Source organism: Canis lupus, chromosome 22 (assembly GCF_011100685.1).
Source record: "Canis lupus familiaris isolate Mischka breed German Shepherd chromosome 22, alternate assembly UU_Cfam_GSD_1.0, whole genome shotgun sequence".
NCBI lineage: Eukaryota > Metazoa > Chordata > Mammalia > Carnivora > Canidae > Canis > Canis lupus.
Window position 1 is genome coordinate 8,509,453 of NC_049243.1, and position 21,100 is coordinate 8,530,552.

The 21,100-nt window shown below is 36.0% G+C and overlaps 1 protein-coding gene and 1 long non-coding RNA gene across 9 annotated transcripts in view; one reads left to right on the forward strand and one right to left on the reverse strand.

Annotated features, from left to right (window-relative positions):
- Positions 1–377: 377 nt before the first annotated feature.
- Positions 378–21,100, reverse strand: part of DGKH (diacylglycerol kinase eta) — a 178,918-nt gene continuing 158,195 nt past the window's right edge. For 6 of the 7 annotated variants that reach the window (XM_038569641.1, XM_038569644.1, XM_038569645.1 and 3 more), the window contains 4 exons: positions 20,071–20,190; positions 19,634–19,742; positions 17,994–18,124; positions 378–13,231 (listed from right to left, as the gene is read on the reverse strand). In XM_038569641.1, the coding sequence (XP_038425569.1) occupies positions 13,142–13,231; positions 17,994–18,124; positions 19,634–19,742; positions 20,071–20,190 (450 nt within the window). In that variant the 3' untranslated portion in view covers positions 378–13,141. The remainder of the gene's footprint in view (positions 13,232–17,993; positions 18,125–19,633; positions 19,743–20,070; positions 20,191–21,100) is intronic. The other variant, XM_038569642.1, reaches the window with a different exon arrangement.
- LOC119865190 lies at positions 9,332–18,278 on the forward strand. 2 transcript variants are annotated; one of them, XR_005376288.1, is made up of 4 exons: positions 9,332–9,465; positions 10,655–10,729; positions 11,175–11,265; positions 13,616–18,278. It is a non-coding gene; the product is annotated as an uncharacterized LOC119865190 (long non-coding RNA). The 2 variants fall into 2 exon arrangements; XR_005376289.1 differs by having other exon boundaries at positions 13,944–18,278.

Here is a 21,100-nt window from a genome sequence, read left to right on the forward strand (position 1 = left end):
ACTATGAAATGAAATGACAAAATTATATAAGTGGAGGTAGATGAGGGGTTGCTGGGGTTAAGGAGAGGATGAAGGCTGGGAGGAAGTAGGCATGGCTGTAAAGGGCAATCTGATGGATCCTTGTGTGGCTTTAGGGGAGAGAACTGTCCAGCATCTGCGCCGTGTCAAGGTCAACATCTTGGCTGTGATATTGTACTTCATGTTTGCTGAATGCCACCGTGGGGAGGAAAGGGGTAAAAGGTGCCCATGATCTCCTTCTGTATTATTTCGTACAACTGTACGTGAATCTACGCTGATCTCAAAATAGAAAGTTCAATTAAAAAACAAAACAAAACAAAACAAAGATTTCCCACCACAAAGAAAGTAGGCTGCACACATTTTTCCAAATGCATTCTTTTTATTTGAGAAGGACGATCTCAAGGCAGTGGCCTTTGGGAAAGGCATCTCTCATCATCGTGTACATCGAGATCAACCGTTACTCTCAGCAAAGTACAAAAATACACACATCAGTGACTTCCGTACAATAAATACATAATCATGCATCCCACAATAAAAGGCACGGAAAACTGGTCACTTAGTAGTCATAAAAATTACTAGCTACATTAACAAAGCCACCCAAATTATCTGTATAAGTAACTGTAACAATATATTCCAAAGGTGAAAACACATAAAACATCTTTAAAATAGTATGCAATAAATATCTCAATCGTATATATTTAAAAAATTATGCCATTGTAAACAGCATGTAAACAAACAAAACACATTTTCTTACCATTATTAAAAGGTTCGAACTAGAGCCAAAGTTATAACCTCTGCTCTGTCGGGTGTATTTCACTGGCAAGTGTGCTAAGCAGTTAAAAGTTCCACTCTTTTCTGCAGCAAACAGAGCCCATTGTGTAATAAATAGACATGATCTGCATCTTTCAGATACAAGTAAAAATTTCAAAACAGACTACCAAAATGTAGTAAATCCTCAATTATAAATAATATGGCAAAGGCTAGATTAAAACTATCTTTTGCAATGTAAGGGACGACAGGGACTATGTTGTTAGGTTTTCAACACGATGGTAAACAGGAGACAAATAATTACTGATTATCTTCACTGAAAGGTAAAATAATAAGGGCCGAGTCTTCTGAGCCTCCTTCTTTTGTGGCCCTTTTACGGAACAGAGAGTGAAGTTGCATCAAACTAAGAATTTCCTTCTGCTAGAGAACAAAGAAATGGTTGATGACTTTATACTGCTGGGAAAGAATGACTCCGAAATATGCCTACCAAAATGTAAATATACATACAAGTAAGGTTTTTTCCATACTTACTTACAGTAAAGACTTTTTTCCCTTCCTATAAAGGAACCCTATTGCCTAACCATCAATAAATATTCAGAGAATTTAATTGTTTATAACTCAAATGTTTTGTTTTCTTTCCTCTACACCAGTGCATTGTGGCATACAAATACTAGCAGTATATTTGTTATATGCTCAGATATAATGCTACCTGTTAAATATTATTACTCCCTACTCCCCATTAAAAATAACTGAGGTGGAAATATTGACCTATTACTTCAAATGGAGTCTTTGAAGTATACCAGAAAGCACGACTTCATAATTTTTCCCCTCTGCTGTGGGTTTACAACGCATACCTCATATATTTTGGTGTATGTGCCATGAATAGGGATATACGCCTTCCTCAAAAGGACTTGAAATTTAACCCTTGTTTGACAAATCTATTAGACTCTTGGATCACATGGCATCTACAGTTGTAGAACTGGGGCTCTATAGGACTGATGGAAAACGTATTTGACAAGTGATGGCCAAACGTTATTTGTGGCTGTACAAAAACTGGACATAAAAATGGGATTAATTCTTTATGACATAGAATTTGGTTATTTTTTGGGGGGGGGTGGAACAAGACTACTCTGAAATCGCCTGAGAAATATTCAGTGAAAAACCTGTCCTCCCATATTCTTAGGCTGGAGAAAATAATTGTGAAGACAAACTATTTTATTGTATTCCCAGCGTCTAATCGAGGGCCAAGTATACAGCAGGTACAAAAAATGTCTCTCGAGTGAGTAAAGGAAGAAAGCATTTAATTGAAAGACATGCATTTTTAATTTTTAATTACTATTTAATTTTAGAAATTGTTAACTATAAGGAACTTTTTGTGTTGACCTTTATCATGATTTGGGAACATGGTAGAAAGGTTTTATAGGATCATAAAAGAAAAACAAGCCATTAGGTAACAGATGTTAGTCTCTGTGTTCTAGAAGGGGTGATAATAGCAACAGACAGCTATAAATGACCTGAAATCACACAAATTCAGCCTATATCTCTGGCAGACTAATCCTTTTGAGAAAATTTCCCCTTCACTATTGGTTTTGATTCTTTCTTAAATCTTATAATTTTGCATAGATGAGCAATATATGTGTTCATATAGATTGTACACTGACTGTGTCTGCAAAGGAGAAAGGTCATCTTTAGGGCATATTTAGGAATTACAAGCAAGAAATTGACAGTTATGGGAAAATTCTGTAAGCCTCGTTTTTAGAAACAAGAATTCAGATTTGGTAAATCTTTCTGATTTAAAGCTAACAAATGATTACCCTTTTTCAAAATAATCCCTCTCCCTTCATGTTTATCTTCTGTTGGCTTGCCCAGCATGCATGTGTGCTCACCTGCTCATGAGTACTGGCACCCCTCACGTGACTCAGGGAAGTCTAAGCTTTCATTTGTCAAAGTATAAGAATAGAGAGAAGTTTGGGTTCTATATAACCTTCGCTCCTTCAAAAACAATTATTCAACCCCTAATTTGTGCTAGCTCCACACAGACTACAAAGACAGAGAAATTCCAGGGGTGGGGAGGGGGAGCTATAATGAAATGTGATGTTATTTTAACAGAGAAAGTTTAAAGATGCTTTGGAGCATGGATGAAATACTTAACTCTGGCTGGGAAAGCCAGGTAGAGCTTCACAGAAAGTTAAAATCTGAACTGAGTCTTGAAAAGCATTGATCTCTAGCAAGTGGTTATGCCAAGGCAGTGAACTGCAAGTAGCTCCAAATTCCTGAATTACAAAAGGTCTCTAGAGGGAACAGCCAGCTGAGGATGCTACAAAGGGTAGGCCGAGGCAAAGCCACAGAGCCCTTTATCTGTCACACCAAGAAGTTAGGTTGCTCTACAAAAAGGAGAACCTACGTAAGAACTTTTCGCAAAGGAATGACAAAGCAAATGTGCATTTTAGAAAGATCACTCCGTTGACCATATACAAGGTGGTCATATAGAGGTAAGAGAGAATGGATGTAGGAAAACTGGTTGCTGGAAAACAATGGTAAGAGCACAGGAGAGAAGAATCACGAAGGTTTGTACTGATAGAAGGCTGACTAATGCGATGGAACTATTGCTTTACTGCAACCAGAAATAGAACAGAAAATGCCAATTCAACTTTTGAGGTGGACAAAAACTGAAATACGCCACCGAAAACACTGAGAAAGCTTTGATGTTTGAAAGGCTTTTGCTTATACAATCCAAAACCAAGGTTGGGGTGAAGCAATGGTTTTGTTCCATATTTTAGTTTGTGAGTTTCTTGGCAGAAACACAAAATCACGTCATGTTGCTATGAAAACGGTGTCATCTCTCAAAAGCTTTTCAAGTAAAAGGAGGAGAGGAAACAAAAGAACTGCTCCAGTTTGCAACTCTTCCATCCTCATCATTACATATATTAAAAAGCTGCTGCACAACGGAGATGTGCAAACAGGGTAGGTTCTAAAAAGATTTATAATTACCGTTAATTATCCTAGGGTCATCTGTATACCAGGTATCGTGAGAGGCAAATACCCAGAAAAATAATTCCTTCCTGTCACTGTACCAAATCATTCTGGAATCACCATCTAAAGACCCGTCTTCTTGACAACTAGGTTGTATCACTACACAGATTAAAATCCCACGCAGAATTCTGATTCTACCTTTTCCCTCTCTCCTGTAGCTTTCACCCTCTTATAATTTCAACATTTTTAGGAGGAGGGGAAATAACAGGAGCTTCAAGTTATCATATTATGCTACAATAAATACCAGATTTAGGAACAAAATTTTAAGTATCAGTTAGTAACTGAATTCAAATGTCTGGTGAAGATAGAAGTCGATATTAATTTACCCTCACTTTCATTTAATGATTTTAACAACAACTGAACTCAGATTTCCATTATGGTAACAATGGTAACAATCTCTAGTTTCGTTTCTTTACCGGAAGTTTCTAAGGTACTTCGCATGACGGAGCACCATCCCACAGCCAGAGAATGTAGCTAGTGCTCCAGCTTCCAAGTAAGTGGCATCACAGGATAAAACAAGATAGGAAAAGTCCCCAACAAAAATTTTATTTTTCTAACCACTGATTTAAAGAGACAGTTTCCTCTTTGGGGAGTTAATCCTTTTTTTAGATTTTATTTATTTATTTGAGAGAGAAAGAGAGAGCACACACAGAGAGAGAAGCTGATTCCCCATGTAATAGAGAGCTTGATGCACATGATACTCGATCCCAGGACCCTAAGATCCTGACCTGAGCCAAAGGCAGACACTTAACTGACTGAACCACCCAGGTGTCTCTGGGGAGTTAATTTAAGAAAAGACATGAAGATATTAATTTTTTTTAAAGTATCTATCTATATACTACTAGGACGTGACTGTTTAGGGGGAGTGTAGAAAAAAATAAAATTATTAAATTTCTAAAGATTCTGAAGTGAGAGTAAATGAAAATATGGACCTGTAATACACAGGTGAAAATAACCATAACCTACTCTGGTACAGATAGTAGTCCTGCAGCTTCACTCTCATGTCAAACTGAACATCAGGGCTATTGATTTGGACTTTTAATTTTCATGCTATAGTTCTGGAAGTCTTTCTCTGTATATCAAATGGCAATGGGAAAGAATTGGTCAATCTCAGTATGATTCACACTTACATAATTTCTGCTGTAAAAGAAAAATTACCAAGTACTTATAATTGGTAATACTGGGTGCCACTTCCAAATGGGAAAACAGAAACACCAAAACATCCACAGTCTGTAGAAAAGCCACAGTGAGCCAGTGCCAGAGTCAGTTATAGAACCAAATAAATCTGAACCACATTTCCAACTCCAGAATCATGTAATTCAGCTATTTACAATATTGTAAATTTTGACAATCTTTCATTGTTGCAAATGAAAGGAAAATCTATCACTGCTAACAAATCTCAAAGCTTAGCAAGTTCATGAAAATCTCTTTAGTCGGCATGGTACAGGCTGATCCACCTTTACAAGGATTTTTTTTTTAATGTGTTATTTATTCATGAGAGACACACAGAGAGAGGCAGAGACAGAGGCAGAGGAAGGAGCAGGCTCCCGGCGGGGAACTCAATGCAGAACTTGACTCCAGGACCCTGGGATCATGACCTGAGCCAAAGGCAGACGCTCAACCACTGAGCCACGCAGGTGACCTTATGAGGATTCTTCTGTAGGAACTGGCTAAGTCCTCGTGTCTCATTCTCCCTCAGTCAATCACTAAGTTGACAAAACACAGACATCTGCTCATGTAAAAAACACAAATGAGGTCATCCCAACTACCTGCTTACCTGACTTCGAAATTGCAACAGTAGAATGAGCTCCCTGAATTCACTGGCTGTACTGATACCAAACAGATCCAGTCTCAGACATCACCAGTGTGACTTTTTTGTTTTTTTGTGGTATTGAACATCTCACACATGTTTTGTGTTTCTATAAGGTGAAAGTTAACTATGTTCTAACTATTCATCTCCAAATCTTCGCCTAATTACCAGCTCAAGCTCCTTTTTCTTTCTACTGTTTCCATATATTTCAATATATTTCTCATATATTTTTCTTGCCTTCCATAATCGCTTGTGCAACAGTGAAATTAATACAAAACTCTCTTTAAAATTTTAGTAAATTAATTCTCACTCTCCTACTATACTTCTTAAACAGTTCACAATTCACCTACAGCTCACACTGCAAAACAATAAAATGGTTGAATGTTGGACTTGTTAAATCGGTTTCTTCGGCATATAACATTGGCTCACATTAAGTCAGAACATTTTTTTTTCTTCCTCAAAAACACCTAATTTTGTTCTCTAGGTTATGCCATTATGTTTTAAATTTCTAGTTTTTTAAAGAGTTGAACAAAGAATACTTTTTTAAACAAAGGTAACTCAAAACTCAATTAAAATCCCACTGACTTAATTGACAGAAACAAATAGAGCACTATCCATCAAGGTTACTATTTGTAAAGCAGGCCAGTCAAATGCAAACTTGTATTAAAAATACACACCCTTGAATCTAAAGCTGGCCCCCCAGAAGTATGTGACATTTTTTGGGTTCAAGAATGTCAATGTTCAGCTGAGTGTTATACGGACATACAATCGCTGAGATCTCTTTTATAAGAAAAGCAGAAAGTTTATCACAGAAAAGAAGTCCTAACTTGAAGATAAAATACATATTGAGAAAAGACAGCACAGTGAATCCCTTGGTTACATTAAATTCTTAATATTTATGATTTAATTTTGGCTTTATGCCTTTTTCCATATTTATTTTAAATAGGCAAGTTATTTTTTAACAAATTTCTATTACTGTTTACCAATAATGGTAAAAAAAAATACCATTTTTTAACGAGAAAAAAAAACGGGCATCTGTTTGACAGAAATGAGTACTTCAAGTACATAAGTAAATCATTAACAGACCTATTACGCTCTAAGCAACAGCAGTAACAAAGCTAGAATATGCGTTTTGTATAAAGATTAAATTTCACAACATAATAAATAAATGCACTGATTTATACAACTTGAGAAAACCTTCTACTGATGATCACAAATAATACTGTCTTATCATTGACTTTGTTGATATCAGCACTGCCTCACATAGAGATTCAAAGGTAAAATTCTTGCCCCCAAAGCCACAAAATATACAAAGCTGGTTTGTTATTAAATATTTTGTCTGCCAAAATTCCTGCAAACTAAAATACATCTTGGCAGTTTGAATTACCAGCATGATAATTATTTTGGTATCAAAAGATAAGAAAAATTTTAATATGAAAATTAATAAAACCAGTAAAAGGAGAAACTTGTTGTATAAATAGACATTTTAACATAAAAGTGAGACTTTTATCTCACTTGAGAGGAAGAAACAAATTCCATACAACTTACTTGAAGATTTGAAAATAATTATCATATTTTCCCAGCTCTAGATAAATATATTACTCCAATTTATTAGTCATCTTCAATATACAATATATAACTCACAAAACTGGGAAGGTTACAATACCAAAATCTTTCACAGCACTAATTACCAGTTACCAGAACTGTAAGAAATCATTAGCTACATATCAGCTAAATACTTAGAATATACAAATAGATATGGCTAAGCTGTGGTAAACAATAGTGCAAACAGTAAGGACCACAAAATATATTCTTTTTTCTCTTTAGCTTGTTTATCTAATTGCATTATCCTACTTCAATAGCATCATCAACTGAATATGGAACTTATCTTAATGCATTTAAGAAGTATCCCTATGTTCTTTTAGATACAGTTAATTTACTCTTGAAATGCAGCTCCTATGAAATACCCAGACTATTTATAAATTCCTATGCAATGAATAACTTGTAGCTAAAACGAAATATTTTATGTGGAGCTTTTATAGCTTTTAAGTAGTGGCTTGGTTTCTGTTTTTCCAACTTAAACTTGGATGTGCATCAAAAATGAAGAGAGAAGATATATAAATATATGTAAATAGACTATCTTAGTTACATGAGGGGATCGATCTGTTCGTCTACAGTAGTAATATGGGTTTTTATCTTCAACACTGAGTTTAGTGCAGTTTCAGTTACCATTAAACTTATATTCCCGAAAGTAACGGAAAAAGTATACAAATAGGTACAGTCCAGCTGTCTTTTATCTCTCTGTTCTCTGTAAGGATAAACTTTTATAGTTTTTTCTGCTAACAGAAATGTCTCTAAACGAAATTTGGAGACAATAATAAAAAGAAGCAATAATAAAGGTAAAGAATGCTTTGGGTATTATAAAAACCAATAATCATTGCCTTTTTAAAATTTTGGTTGTTTCTTTAGGAAGGCCTGCTACTGCAAAGGCATCGTCTTACCATCTGACACACAGATTGCTATACAAAAGTCACCGGAAAGATGCCATAGCAGAGATAAACAAATCCCAGGCACCCACGGCACTCTGTGAGGGGAGGCCAAAGAGGAAGAGGCAAGGCTGCCAAGCACCATGGGAACTGCCTGGGGAGGTTATTCCATTGACAAATAGATAGTATTTGAAGAACCTTCACTGTTCACTCTTTCCAACTGATTTTTAAAACCCGGATGTTTTAAAACTGCCACTTGTATTATTATCAAACTCTGAACCCAGTGTTCTACCCAACTTGCATCTGAAAAATGCAGGATGAGTTCATTCTGAGGGGAGAGGGCAGGAGAGATCTTAAACATCAAAGCTGAGAGATGTATCATTTATGGAGCTTAGTGAAAAACTATACCCTCGAAGAATTTGCATCTATATGACACGAAAGTCCATTGTGTTGTCATCCTAGTCTGAGAGAATAGATAATTTACTTTAAAAATGATGTTTATAGAGGTTTCCACTGTAATTTTCTAAGCCATAGCTCTGCATGAATATTTTCTTTCTCGAATCCTGTTAAAAGTAACTTCTATTAGGACTAAAGCAGTGCCCTCTTTATTTCTTAAAATTAGCTAAAGAATCTCTAGGCAGTAATGTTTCAGTTAATGATAGTAATATGTAAAAATTATTAAGTGAAGGATTATTGGCAATAAATCATTGGGAAAGATCTTAATATAGAATTAAATAATTTGTATTTTAAGGATCAAAAATATGATATATCTCAGGAACTACTTTAAGAAATTATTAATTATCTGAAAAATCAAGATAAGTTAGCATAACAAGAAAAACAAAGTCCAGCAAAACATGCCTTCTTTGAGGGCTTTAACGACACATTCGGTTTACTTGGAGTCATTTTGGGTTTTTTTTTTCCATGCCTAGTGATTCATTTCATGTGCTTGCACTGTTTGTATCCTCAAGCATGAACTATGTCAACAAGATAATCTAGTGATAAGAGAATGTGAAAAGTACAAGTTGTAGGAGACTGGCCCAGCCTTTACTTATCTCAGTACATATTCTTCTGAAATGTTCCCTGTGACTTAAGTTGTGAACAAATAAGAATGCCACATGAGCAAGAAACTCAGCAAAGGTGGATTGTTAAGTGACTTGGACATGACGTGGGAGCTGGGAGAGGCCAGCTGCATTCGTCAGCCAATCTTGCTTTATCTTCGCTACCAAAATATAACCCCTGGGTAGGCAGGGCATATCCAGAACTAGAATTAGGGATAAGCATTGAGAAGAAATTGTGAGAGTGATGGATGGGGTTAAAGCTCATTTCTGGTTCAAGGAAGTAGTGGATTGGGTAAGCTACTCTGAGGGTTTTTTTTTTTTTGAGAACTCAGATCCTCAATGTCTGGGAGGGATAAAAATATGGCTAGGCCAGTGTTAACCACTGACAAATCTTGTTTAAGAGGAAGATTGAGATTTGGTAGGTCTGGAGGGGACCTGAGAGTCTGCATTTCTATAAACTCTCAGGTGGCATGGATGCTGTTGGTCCATGGACCACATTTGATTCATGATGATCTAGACCAATGCTGTCCGGTAGAATTTTTGCCATGATGGAAATGTTCAACATCTGTAGTTTCTACTATATTTACTGAACACTTGAAATGTGGCTAGTGCACTTGGGAAACTAACTTTATAATTAATTCAATGGAAATCTAAACAGCCACATGTGGCTAGTGCCTACAACATTGGACAGCACAGGTCTAGATGTTCACAGGTCATCTCTTCTTAGCCAGATAGATCCATATCATGGTCTCCAAATCATCGAACTCATCAATTCATTTAGATGAGCAAGTTTCCTCTTATAAAACACAAACTGTAAAATTAGTTTCTTTAAATTGTTTTCCTCCTGACACTTTGCTTAGATGACCCACAATGGACACTTAAGTGGGGAGAGGTGAAAGGAGTCATTCTGTAGTGGGAGAGTTGATGTAGAGAGGGTACATGGCAGTGAGGAATTGAGCAATGGTGACAGTAATGGGCATGTGGGAGATAGGAAGCCGGGAGGTGGGAAGGGAACTCAGAGAGGTGGAATTAACACGAAGGGGAAAATGGAGTACTTTAAAATTTTACTTAGGTCTGTCGCCTCCCTTCTTGAAAAGCAAGTTCTGGGGGGCCTGGCTGGCTCAGTCAGTAGAGCATGGGACTCTTGGTCTTGGGGTTGTTAGTTCAAGCCCCACTCTGGGTATGGAGATTGCTTAAAAATAAAAAAAAAAAAGTACATATAAAAGCAAGTTCTTCAGGAAAATGAAACTGGCAGGGAACGGGTGCTGGCTGGGCTGTGATTTCCCTTCACCCCTCCCATATTATCCAGGCATGGGAGGGCCTGGCAGGGAGGATAGGTGGCGATTACAGCTGGCAATTGGGAGCAGGTTTAAGCTTCTCACCTCAGCTGATAAATGGACCAAGGTACAGAGGCCCCACCTGCATTCCCCTGAGCTGTGACCAGATTCCAGAAAGCAGTTCTTCCTACTTTTTATTTGTAGCCCCATCTACTGTAAGAAGCTGGCTCCTCTGTGATGCTGTAAGGGGCTCTGAGGACACCATCTTGGCAAACGGATGTGAGTAAAAAGTCATCTGGGTCCTGTGCCATGCACAGATAAAGCATATACAAAAAAGATACCAAAAGTGTCATTTTAAGGGATTTCCCTCATCCAAAAGCCATCTGCAAGAAAATCCTAGTTAACTAAGGAGCCCATAATTGAGGTTTTACAGCATAGATAAGAGTTATCACCTAAGAGTAAGAAGATCACCATCAAACAAAAAAATTTAATCACTTATATCTTACTCTAGAATTTGAACACGTAATATAGCTTAAATCTTTTCTATTGGCAAACAGGTATTTTGGGTGAGAGAAAATCAATAAAGATGTTTATATCAATTCATTCTTCTCTAGGGTTCCTTGCCTCTTTGCCTCTACCTTTCTTTTTTTGGTGGAACTGGACAGGGATCTGTGATCTCACAGCTGAGTTCAGAGACTCTGGCATCTCTATTTTAATTTCACAGGGAAATGCCTGGAAAAGCAGGACACCTTGCAAGGGATGGGGAGATGAGCACTATAAAGGAACTGGAAGAGAAGCCCTTGGATTTCATAAGAGTGGGTAACATGACAATATTGAGCAGCTTTTGATTCTTTCACACTACTTGATATAATTCCCTTTGGAAAATTAATATTTACTCACAACTTAGGTAAAATATATAGTCAGACACATTTGGTCAGGAGCCCATCAGGCTCATTTATTTTTAAGATATCCAAATTTTGTGATTTCACTAGTAGTTAAATACCCGATTTATAAATAAGAATAAAGTGTCACATATTTAAAATTCTTGGCTATCATTAAATTATATGTCTGACAGTGTTCATTTTAAATACTTTCCCATTAATTTCTCTCATTAGGCATTTGGCAAATAATTGTCTAGAAAATATCAATGAGAGTATATTTCAAGATTATGCATATGTAAGTTGAATTTACATATAAATGTATATGTGTATAGAAACATATATGTGTAGATGTATATATGTGTGTATGTATATTTATTGAGCACCTACTTAGAAGGCTACTTCATGAAAATTGTCACCACTGGGTCAATACCCTGTTTACTTCTCTTATATAGAAGATTTTTAAATATTATAATTAATTTTTGGTATATAACGTCTAAAGAAAGATAGTTTAAGGATATTTTTGTGACTTTTTGACACTTACGCTTTTGGCTTTCAAAGATTTGATAATTTGCAATGTTGACTCCTAATAAGCTACACTGAAGTCTAGTGGGTTAGAAAAAGGAAAATAATATCTACCTGATATAAGAATTAAGTGAGATAATAATAATTAATAATATAAAGCCCTTAAGAAAAAATTTAAAAATTTAAATCTCTTGTTAAGAAGTTGTGTCAGTAGTCACTCTAGTCAGTGGGTAAGTCTGCGTGACGGATCAGTATACAAATCCCACTTGAGACCTTGGGGAAACTCCTGGATGTCAACAGCCTACTACATTTATAAAGGCAAAGAGTATTAAATAAATACTAAATTAAAACAAAAAATAACAAAATGTGGGAATTTTGGTTTGGGAAGCTATAATAAGTTTTGTTCAGCAACAGAACATGTAATTTTATGAAAATATCCAGAGATTTTCTTAATGTGCATATCTACTGTTGATAATAGAGTGACATCAAATTGGCTTGCATAAAATGTATATCATTTGTTGATTATGGCACAGACACATGTTCACAAAATCTTAGATACAGAATATTTATCCAAAATCCCACATCAAAGAACAGAAAAGTGCCTTGAACCAACAAAAGGTTCTTCGGTAGTAATAAATTAAATTACATTAAAACTGACATTAAAGCTAAGTTTTACGATATTACATGTGACATGCAAGAAAAAGAAAAACAATTCAGGCAGGAATGTCGTGCATTAAGATTTGCATTCATTCATAACATTTGAAGGGTTTCAACCATATTCTACCACCACTGAATGCTAGGAATCTGAGGTCATACCCAATCTAACATTCAAAACACAACATAATTTATATCCTTAGTCTCCTAACCAATGATTTTAAGGAAGAAGCCAATGCCTCCAATAACGAAACCTAAGAAGTTTTAGCCACATATTGTTATGCAGTCACATAGTAAGAACATTCCATCTGACCAGGTTTGAGGAAAGTAAACATTTCCACCTTTTAGACAATGCAATTGTCTCAAATTCTTCCAACCTTCTTACTAATATGAGCATATTTGAACATGTCAAGTTTGCACAATAAGAAAATGGCTTTGTGGAATGTATTTTTTGGCACAAAAATATTTTCTAATACCTCAAATCAAAATTTTTACCCACAGCAACATATCAAGCCATAGAGGTGCTTCCATGGTGCTTGCTTTTCTAGGCAGAAAAGTAGAAACAGACAATTGCTTCTAAGAGCTTTGTATTACGTAGCAATTACTTCCCTTCCAAGGAATAGCACCAATATGATTACACCTCAGACTGGGGAGTGCTCCTTCCAAACTCTTTAATTCCCTGGAGAATTCGCTTCATATGACCCACTTTCGTTATCCCCAGGTCCTAAAAATAAATAAATAAATAAATAAATAAATAAATAAATAAATAAATAAATAAATAAATAAAAGAAAAAAAGAGAAGGAAAACAAGTTTATTGACAAGAGAAAACTGGGGATTAAATATTTTACTAGCGTATAGTATAATTAGCATTTAATTCATTTACTTTAGTTTATACTCAATGATTTAGGAAGTAAAAGCTATGAAATCAGTTTATGAAGTTTATAAAGCAAAACGAACCTGATATTGAAAAATTACCAACCAGTAGAAAAAAGAAATCACATCCTACACAAACTCTCAAATGTAACGTTCTCAGAAATTATACACAATGGCAGTAATTCAAGAGTCAAAATTAGTTTCTCCTTTTTCTTCCTCTTTTTTAAAACACAGGTCCTTTTGGTATCTCTGATTAAAGTGACATGTGACATCTGGGCAGCCACAAGCAGTCTTAGCAGCCATACACTTCCTTCCTAGAACAGGGGACTGGAAAGTAAAGCCTAATCCTAAAGAAAGATATCAGGGGCCACCAGCCTAAATTTGGAATGTAAATGTATTTACAGTCACCTTTAGAGCCTTTGATTTGAATGGATTGTTTAAATATTCTACTTTGTAATGTGGAAGTATAAAAAATTGCTTAAACTTAGCTATCTGTGGGTTGATGCTTCTCCTCACAACACTTGTGGCTCCCTTCCCTCAGAACTTTCCTTGTTTCTTACAGAACTGTCTTCCTTTAAAGAGCCAAGAATTCAATATTTAGCTTTTGGAAATGGAGGATGATTCCAGAGTGTGCAGTGCACAGCAGGCACTTGACAAATAAATACTTGTTGCACGAATGAAGGAGATGCATACAAGACAGCCGTGATATTCACTACCTGAAAAGCTAAAAAAAAAAAAAGAAAAAAAAAAAAAAAAGAAAAAAGAGTGATGGCCTCCAAACCTTCTGGTTTCTCTAAGTATACTGGGCACAATCAATGTGAAGTCAAGCCCATTCTGTATAAAAAGCAGAAGACTTAGAAATATTTGAAAATTAGCAAAAAGGTGGCTTCCAAAGCAGCCTAGAAAACAGGATTATGAGGGACCACAAAATTTTGTGTCTGAGATGATAAAGATTCCAAATATCCATTCTATTTTGTAGGCTAAGAGCACTATTTTTAAGCTTTAAACGAAATAGATCAGACTACTATAAACACGCACACACACGTGCTCTCTCTTCCATTTACTTTCTGGGCTCTTTGAATTGCATAGTAGCAATGCTACTGACAATTTTTTATCTATGGATAATTTTGAATCTTTCTGGAAAATACTCTTTTTACAGCAAGTGCTCATTTCAAGCTTGAGATAATTTCTGGGTCACATTTTTACAGTATGTAACCAACCCTGAAAAAGACTTTCTCATAAGACGCCAGGTCATTCACAACCAGTCTTAAGAAACTATATGTTTTCTGAGTGTGTGCTAAAATAGCAAACTTAAAAGCAAGGCCAAATCCTAAAGGTAGATGGTTAGTGCCTGCTACCTAACTGAAATATAAATGCATTTACAGTTGTGTTGAGATTCTTTGGGTGGGTAAATACTCTTTCTGCTTTGTGATAACATAATTATCTGATTAAGAAATACATTTAATATTAAATATTTTGGGACACCTGGGTGGCTCAGTGGTTGAGTGTCTGCCTTTGGCTCAGGGCATGATCCTCAGTCCAGGGATCGAGTCCCACATCGGGCTCCCTGCAAGGATCCTGCTTCTCCCTCTGCCTGTGTCTCTGCCTCTCTGTTTCTCATGAATAAATAAATAAAATCTTTAAAAAATAATAATATTAAATATTTTATCTCAGGCCATATGCACATTGTATTCTCCAGAATAAAAACTTCTTTGAGAGAGGCAGGCTCTGCTCAGAATTACCATTTGGGTGTAATGAGATGAATGTTTCCCACAGAGTTACACTAACTTATAGCTAAATTTTCTTTGAGCTCAATACTTTCATGTCTTCTAGGAGTTAGGCTATGATAAAGTTGTGCCATGACATCTGTTATATCTTTCTTAATTTATTTTATAATATTCTTTATTATGGGCCTTTTCTTTCTCTGGATGAATAGGCCTAATTTTGCAGAAATATGCTTTGTATATATTCAGTGATCTCTCTAGTGATCTCTCCAGCCACACGTATGCAAACTTTCCAAATGGAACAAAATAAAAAACCAACCATACAAATAAAACCATTGCGTCTTTACCACGGTCTTTAGTGCCCCTCACTTTTGCCTACTGTCTTCCTGGAGGGAGAATAATGGATCAGTTTATTTATCTGCTAAAGCACCTCAGAAATATTTTTCTTTTTCCATCTTTACAATGACACATTGCTATCTCTTGTTGTCTTGCTGATAAGAAAGTAACACCTGAGCCAAGATCTGAGTGGGAGTTAGCCATGTGACGGGTAGCAGGAGAAGCCTACCGTAGCAGGGTGCACCCCGAAAGGTGAGAAAGAGTTTAGTATTTTTAAGTGAATGGAATATGGCCAGGCTGGATGGGGCATAGATCAGCAAGGCCAGTGATTTGCCAGCAGGTTAAATAAATGGGCATGAGTAAGGGGGAAACGATAAAGAGGAAGGTGCTGAGAATGGCGCTGGGTTTCTCCTGCTTGAGCACCTGGAGGGAGAGAGGGGTGATTCACTAAGATGTAGAGTCATAGAGCAGCACAGCAGAGTAGATGTTTAGTTTTTGACATGTTAAGAATGAGCCCCCTGTGTGATAGGCAAGTATCAAGTCGAGTCGGCAATATAATCCTAAAGCTCATAAATGACGTCAGGGCTGGAGCTACAAACCCATGAACCACTCACATACTCATGGACCATATCTGAAGCAATGGGAGTGGATAAGTGGGTAATCCATTACCGACATTCAACAGCTTTACTCTGAAGAGTCTGCTCCCTCTTACAGCTACGACCAGAGAGCATGGGGAGCTCAATTTCTACCATCATGGCTTTGTACTATAGTAGGCTCTTTCCAAAAAATTATTTTCCTTTTTTTATTCCCCCCTACCCTGTTTTAGAACCAAAAGAGGTAAAAAGGACTATAACAATACAAATTTCTGAAAGAAGTGTTCTGCGGGAAAGAATGTAATTTGCATTAAAAATAAAAACACAACAGAACAAAAAGTCCCATGAAAAGCTAAAGAGAGTTCATAAAAATAATTCTTAATCATTTCCTTTTTACTCATATTCCTTCTTCCAGCCAGGTCCTATCATTCTAAATTTGACTTTGTATGTGTATGAGTTCTGTTTTTCCATTCTGCAAATATCTGCTTTACTCACTGTGTGTGTATAGATGTATTTGTATGTTATGGTCACATGCACATATATATAACATATACATATATAATTATATATACACAGTCTTTTCCTTAAATATATGCTTATTCATGGCAAATGAAATGTAAGCTCCTGGAAAGGCTGGCATAATATATCAATCAGTAGCTATTCGATAAATATTGCTGCCTGCCAAGAATATAAGAAGCTACATAAATATGTTGGATATAATGATCCCCTATGTTTATTTTTTTTGCACTTATTCCACGTTTTGCAGTCAACCTTTACTCTATGGACTCTAGCTTCATATATTTTGCTATTTTCCATATTTGGGACTCTCGACTGTGGTAATTAATCTATTATTTTATTATTATTATTGTTAAAAATGTTTAAGTATATGTGGCATTCACTTTTAATGCATTAAAGCTGCTTTATAAAATCCTATATGCTACCCATTAATCGTTCAAAGGTCTCTGCTAACATGTTTGCAGATAAAGGCACGACAGTTTATGAATTTGTTAGGAATTCCCTGTATCATAATTCTATGCAATTCAGAACTTGTTCTACAGGAAAGGGATCACTGAAACATATGTTAAAAGCTTTATCACTTGTTTATAATTCAATCTTGGAATTTTAAAATGGTGGTGTTTGGTAAGAAAATCTAACCTGACAAAATTCTCCTCCTAACCTTAAGATACAACAGTCTACTTTGGCCACTTTGAGTCTCCACCCAAAAAAATAAAAGGGAATTGCTGGAGACCATGAAGTAATGATTTTCTTTTCTCTGAAATAAATGACAAACAGACTTTAAGCTGCATTCTTGGAAAAGTGAAGCATAATTTTTACTTCATTTACTAAAGAAGATAATAAATTTATTTTTGAGAATAATACAATCATAACAGTAAGTCACAGTAAGGATATTTGAATTTATTGGTCTATGTTCATGTGTGCACTGAAAGGGCGGTCAGAAACACAACAAAATCATAGGACTCTAAGTAGCCACTGCTATAAGTCTCTTACCTAGTTCCAGATATTAGGAAGACTTTGTTTTTGGTATTTTGAATCATTTTTTAGTTGTTGACCTTTTATTAAGAGTTTTAAGGGTTATTTTCAGCAATAATTACCACCTTGGACACTGATCCAATAAAATGAACTGATGGAAACATGAGCTATTTGGAAATATTAGCACAGGAACAGCCATATGAATGGATGCAGAGAAAAAAATCATTAACTTCATGCTAAGCTTTAGCTACAATAACCAGAGAATGACACCTGATAGGACAATATTGCTGACATTCTTGTTTAAAAAGCATACAAGGAACTCCAACCACAGGACAATGCATATTAGATTACTGCACATTTGCATGACATAAGCCAAGCTAGAAGCACAGAACGAAAGAGGTGCAGGAGAAAGGATTCTGTTTTGCAGGGGAAATATTCAAAAGCAGAAAAGAAGCACAAAGGAAATACCTTCAGATCTCGCCTTTCCAGATGCAAAAGTTCAGCCCCTCTGATGTCATGACGGATGAAGATTTCTTTGTACTCTCCCAAATTGAGCAGATCCAGCCAAGCAGCAACTTCCTCTGTGCCCCATTTTTGAACTACCAAAGTTAAGAGCAAAACCCCCTTAATTTCTACATGCTTAATGCAGTACAAAGCAAAGGTTGGCCAAAGAAGATGCAAGACAGGGTACAGCGGCAGTGCTAGCAAAGGGAAAGGGCAAAGGTGTCGTGTTTCGACAAAACTCCCATTTTGTTTCTCCCCCATGCAGGTTACAGACTGTCAACGAATGCAAAGATCTGACTATGCAAAGACATTCATGGCTGTGCACCGATGCCTTTAGCTTTAGCTCAATTTCCTCTCAAAGTCGCCCAAATTACACATTCTAAATAAAAGCTGTTTTTCTCATGATTAGGATCAATAGTACAAGATCCAAATAAACTCTGATGACTCTCCTTAAGGCCATATATGAAACTAGTCAGAATTTAATTAGCTATAGGCAATTTTAATTTTCAATTAAAATTGAAAATCTGACATGGGGTTCTGATTTTCACAACAGACTTCTGCTCCACGTCTTGCTGAATTCAAGTATTGCCTTTAGTAATTCTCTTACTATTCATAATTCTAATTATTGACAATGATAGCACTAAATGTGTTGTTAGATCGCTTAACGTCCTCTGAAAACTGTCAATACTGCTAAGATTAGTTGTATTGTTATTTTTCAACACGTATTACCATTATTTTGTGCATGTTATTCGACAGCGATTAGCTTAATTCAAGTATATTTATTTGCCATATTTGGTTTTAAAATGCTCTTCAATAGCTGCTCTCTAATTGTCAAAAAATAAGGCCATATATCATTTTTTAAAAGGAGATAGCTCATTTGGAAGAATTATTAAATGATTTGACTGTGAAAGGCACCTACTGCCATATACACAGAACTTGAAGGTGCTTCAGCACTAATGCAGCATTAAAATTAATTTCTAGGGGAAGATGAAAAGGGAACCAGACAGACAACATCAAAGACAGTTTAATCTTCACTTGAGAACGTGAGTGTCACGGTAGACTGTCATCACCGAGGGATCGAAATGGTGTAGTAAGTTTTTGAAACAGGAGAAAAAGAATACATAACTTTAGATGGAAAATAGATTTAGCAAGTTAAAGGAGTGAATGGAAGTTTCTTACATTCCATTAATCAAAATATCTAAATTTTGAACTTTGAAGAAGAAAAACAAATCATACACCGATGCCTTGAATTGTTGTCATGCAAGACAAAGGGCCATCTAAACGGATGCACTGACATCCACTGAACAGAGCATATCAGCGACCACCTCGTTTTCTCGTGTGCTTCATAGCTACAGACTCCTACTGTTTTGGGAACTTACTTTAGGTGTGATATGATTTACTGTATTGCGGTAAAAGGAACATAAAATAAAATTCACCATTTTTACCATACTAATGGTGTACAATTTGGTGGCATTTAGTACATTCATAATGCACAATGGTCACCACAAATAGTTCCAGAACATCTTTATCACCTGGATGGCATTGCTGTAATAAGCTATCTTTTCCATAATGTTATACTTTCCCTTCCGGTGCGGATCACCTACCAGGCTGTGAACTTGTCTTCTGCTTCTGAACTTTCTCCTTTTTAAATTTTGGCACGATACGAAATACCGTGCTTCTGCTGTTTCTCTTGGTGCAATCCATGGGGGGCTCCTGTTCGAATGGAGCAAGAAGAGAATTTTCTCAGGACATTAAGAGGAGAAGAACTCACTCCAGTATCAAAGACAACACAGGAATAGATTATAAACACAAAACACTGTTGAAGTGATGGCTTCTTAAAAGTGTGTGATGTTACGTACTCCTGAAAATGTACCGATTCCTTTTCTTCACATAGAAGCCTTTTCTTGCTCATTTAAGAGCAGCACGTGTGAAAGTAGTATTCAAAATCTGTTATCCCTTGACCATCTCTTTTTCAAAAGACGACTCCAAACTATTGTCATAAAGTCTACCTTGATAAAGAAACAGGCCAAATTTTACATACCTCATCTTCATTTGGGTGTAGGATATAATAAAGCCAAGGAATCTCAGTTAATTTCTGCAGCTCCACCTCCACAGAATGTAAGGCGTTAGATACCCGCTCTTCATGTGGGGATTCTAACTGCTATTTACCAGCAGATTAAAAGAACAAAATAAAACAAGTCTCAATGACCCATCTCAAACAGAATAAATTCATTTTATTTTGACAACGAACATCCTCATCTCTTATTAGGGTAGGCGCAGTTATTGTTGTTGGTAATAAAAAGGAATATAGGAAAAAAGGAGCCAATTATTCTATATTGAGCTCATTTTTTAAAAATCTGGATAGAAATATCTGTACTTCCCAAAGATAATATAAATCGTTAGTGTGATTTTAATAATGTCACGGGAAAAAATTATCGCTTTTGGTGGTTTTCTTTTTCTTTTTTTTCTGAAAATTCTTTCCTCTCTCCCTCCCTCCCAATCCATGCATTCATCCACCCACTCCACTAGCTCGCTTGCTAATAAGTAATCTCACTGCTCTACTTATTTGTGGCAAAAATCCTTCTGATTTCCAGCAAAAATCCTTCTGATTTCCAGTAAGCAAATAATACTATTCTTAAAAATTGGTCAAAAACATATCACATAATAAGAACTGCTTGGCACAGAAATCTCCTGGAGAATTAAAATAGTAAGTTTAAGGGAAAAAAAAAAAAACCTCCACGAATCTCAGAAAAATTTGTGATGAAAAGCTGTTGCAAAAATCAGGGAAAAGCAAAATGCTAAAATGGTTTGCAATCTGGAAGAGGGTTTGGAAACTTTAAAGAGAATTTAACTGGTCACTTATCCACCTATTTGAAGCAACTATTAAAAATCACTTAGAAATTCAATAGTAAAGGTGAAATAAACACTGTTATGTGTAGAACAGGAAGGGAGGTGACTGCCTTCTGGTCCTGGCTTTGTTACTAACTATGCAACCAAGGGGAGGCTGACTGATGGTAAGAGTCTTAGTTTCTTCCTTAATAAATAGTAGAAAATGACTCAATTATTTCTAA